The sequence below is a fragment of the Mandrillus leucophaeus genome, unplaced genomic scaffold (genome assembly GCF_000951045.1).
Source record: "Mandrillus leucophaeus isolate KB7577 unplaced genomic scaffold, Mleu.le_1.0 Scaffold399, whole genome shotgun sequence".
NCBI lineage: Eukaryota > Metazoa > Chordata > Mammalia > Primates > Cercopithecidae > Mandrillus > Mandrillus leucophaeus.
Window position 1 is genome coordinate 1098621 of NW_012104242.1, and position 2980 is coordinate 1101600.

Sequence of the window (2980 nt, forward strand, 5' to 3'; positions counted from 1 at the left end):
TTAGCCAGGATGGTCTCGATCTCCTGACCTCGTGATCCACCCGTCTCGGCCTCCCAAAGTGCTGGGATTACAGGCTTGAGCCACCGCGCCCGGCCTAAAAACCTTTTTAAAGTATGTTTGGGTTTCAGCTTGTATGGTTGTGTAGTAGAGCCGGTTACCTCTTCCAAGGGAATTCCTAGCTCAGCTTTCAGCCGCCTCTGTGCTGCTCGCCTCACTCCAAGGGCGTCATTTTCCTCAAGCTCGCCTGGATTACTTAATGGATGACTACAACAAGTATTAGTAAAACAACCTGGAAAATGTTAATAGAGACACATCAACTTTTCTTCAAAGTAGGTCTGAAAGATCAAGAAAAAGTTTTATAAGTAACTGAAAAATGAAACATTTTTTAAGGATTTTAAAATGAGTTATAAAGGCCTATCAGTAATTATTTTAAGGATTTTAAAATGAGATATAATGGGCTATCAGTAATTATGTTGTGAAACAGACTACATTTGTAGGTAAGTTCCTTATAATGCTTCTTCAACCAAAAAAGATCAAAGTGTAGATAATACAGATTAAAGATAAATATATAAATCATACATATTGCCCAATCACTTACTAGTTCTTATTTTTTCTTGCTGTTGTATTAGGTTGCAAGCATTGTGTAAACCTAATTTATGTAGAATATAAAACTATGCCATTCACAGGATTTCCTTTGTGACCGTGGCTCCAAGAATTCAGAATGATAAAAAGTCAAGTTAATGTACAAACAAAAAATTGTACATTAAATGTACTAACCTGGAAAGGTAATCTTAGCATCTGATCTTTGCTGTAGCAGAAGCTTATTTTCGGTGTTGAATAAAAAGACACTAAAAGCTCGATGCAATAATCCTGAAAGCAAAAGAAATAACAATTACTTTAGCCTTAAGTACCAGTTATTTGCTGAATTCTCTCCTTGCAGTTCAGAATAACATTAGTAACTTCCTGCTGCTTTTGCTTTTTCCCATGGTTTATCCACATGCATAGTCTCTGCATGGCTATGGTGAGAAAGAGCTCTGCACTGGGCAGGGAAGTTGACCGTCGAGTGAAGGAAATGGTGACGCTGGTGGCCCCTTTCCTGCAGTCAAGTTCCCTATTAAGGACATTCAGTTCTCGGAAAGTGGTGAAGGCACACTCTTCCCTGCATGGTGCCCGCCTCTCTCCATTCTCTAGAAATATTAGAGGCTAGGCTGCTGCTGTATGTCAGGGTTAGTCCCTCTTTTATGAATCCAGAATAACTCTGAAGAAGCCGAGTAAAAAGCGTGAAGAGAAATGGCTGTAACAGGAAGACAGCAAAGCAGATGCTAATGACTACACTACTTAACGAGCTGGAACCAAAGAGAAAATACGGTATTATTAAAGCCTGCACTCCCTTGAACAGAGTGCTCTTCTCAGCAAATGGGAAATGCCTACACAAATAGTGTTATAAGAAAGACTATTTCAAAGCAGCACCTTTCTCAATGTTCTCATTCAGGTGACAATTCTTCTTGGTCTCAGCCCCAATTTTATTGTCATTTTCGTCAATAAGGATACACATCTCTGCCAGGAGTTGAACCTGTTGCTTGTCGAGGTGGTCAGTGTTTATTTCAGGCATCATTACAAAATGTCTGATCTGTCCTAGAACACTAATATTAAAGGAAAAGAGAAAGAAAGGCCATCATATATTTTTCTGAACGTCATATAAACACTGGTTAATAATGATGTTGCTTCCCCATCTGCAGTTGTACCACTCTGCATCCCCATAGGGACCCCAAGAATGCTGCCAGCTGGCTGCTCAGCGCTATCTCGGTCATCATTTCTCCTGCAGGTTTCACAGTTGGCCTTTTACCACAGTCATGCTCCTAAAAACCAAGCTCAACGTTCCACTCTAAATTCTTGACCTCTGAGCTATTCTGCAGCACTTGATACTCTATCCTTTTTCCAGTGTGCTTTTCTTCCCTGGTTTTTGGCCCCAACCTAACTTTTCATCCTGCTTTTCCACACGAGCTTCTGTAATCTCTAGAATGTGCTCCCACTGCTGTCCTGAACTGTTTTTCCCACTGCCTGTCTCTGCATAGTTGCTCAAGAATGCCACAGGCCAATCTTGGCTGAAATCCATTTTTTCAAGGCACAATTTATGTGTCAGACATTCAATAACCTTTCTACCAATTTCACAGTAAGACTTAATCCAGTTTTTCTCAACCCAAGCTCCTGATCAGAAAAATGATTTGTATGAGTTTTGTCAATTTCCCCCAGGATAGTACTTAGCTGATATCATTCTAGATAAACAGGAGAAGACTTAATTCATTATACTCAATAGATGCTTTAAGGCAGTGCTTGGCAAGTTTTTTCTGTGAAGGGCCAGATAGTATGAACTCTGCCTTTGTAACACTAAAATAGTCACAGGCAACAGGTGACCTGGGCAATATGTGAACTGAGTATGCGTACAGGCCAATATTTATGGACACTGAATTACAACTTAATTTTCATGTGTCACAAAATATTGATTCTTCTCCATCCAATTAAATATGAGAAAAACACTCAGCTCACAGGACGTAACAACAGGCAGCAGGCCAGATTTGGCCTGTAGGCCACAGTTGGCCCATCCCTACCTTAGTGAAACAAGCATTAATTTTCTGAACCCCCATTAATCCCTCCCATGTGATTAAAATGTAAAGCACTTACTAGGGTATTTTCAGTATTCTGACTCACACTTTTACATATCTATATCCAGCAGCATCTATGCTCTCTAACCTTTGTATCCTTCAGGGCACCTTTACATAGCCCGACCTTGAAGTTTTTTATTCCCTTTTTTCTTTTCCTTTATTTCTGAATGAATTATATATACACACACACACACACACACATATGTAGAGAGAGAGAGAAAGAGAGACAGACAAAATCTCACACTGTTGCCAGGGCTGGTGTGCAGTGGGGCAATCTCGGCTCACTGCAGCCTCCACCTCTCGGGTTCAAGCGATTC

General features: G+C 40.4%; 1 protein-coding gene across 1 annotated transcript in view; it reads right to left on the minus strand.

Annotated features, from left to right (window-relative positions):
* Positions 1 to 1642, minus strand: part of IDI1 (isopentenyl-diphosphate delta isomerase 1) — a 10909-nt gene extending 9267 nt beyond the window's left edge. The window contains 3 exon segments of the mRNA XM_011991558.1: positions 159 to 289; positions 778 to 870; positions 1471 to 1642. Coding sequence (XP_011846948.1) covers positions 159 to 289; positions 778 to 870; positions 1471 to 1615 — 369 coding nt within the window. The 5' untranslated portion in view covers positions 1616 to 1642.
* Positions 1643 to 2980: the final 1338 nt, after the last annotated feature.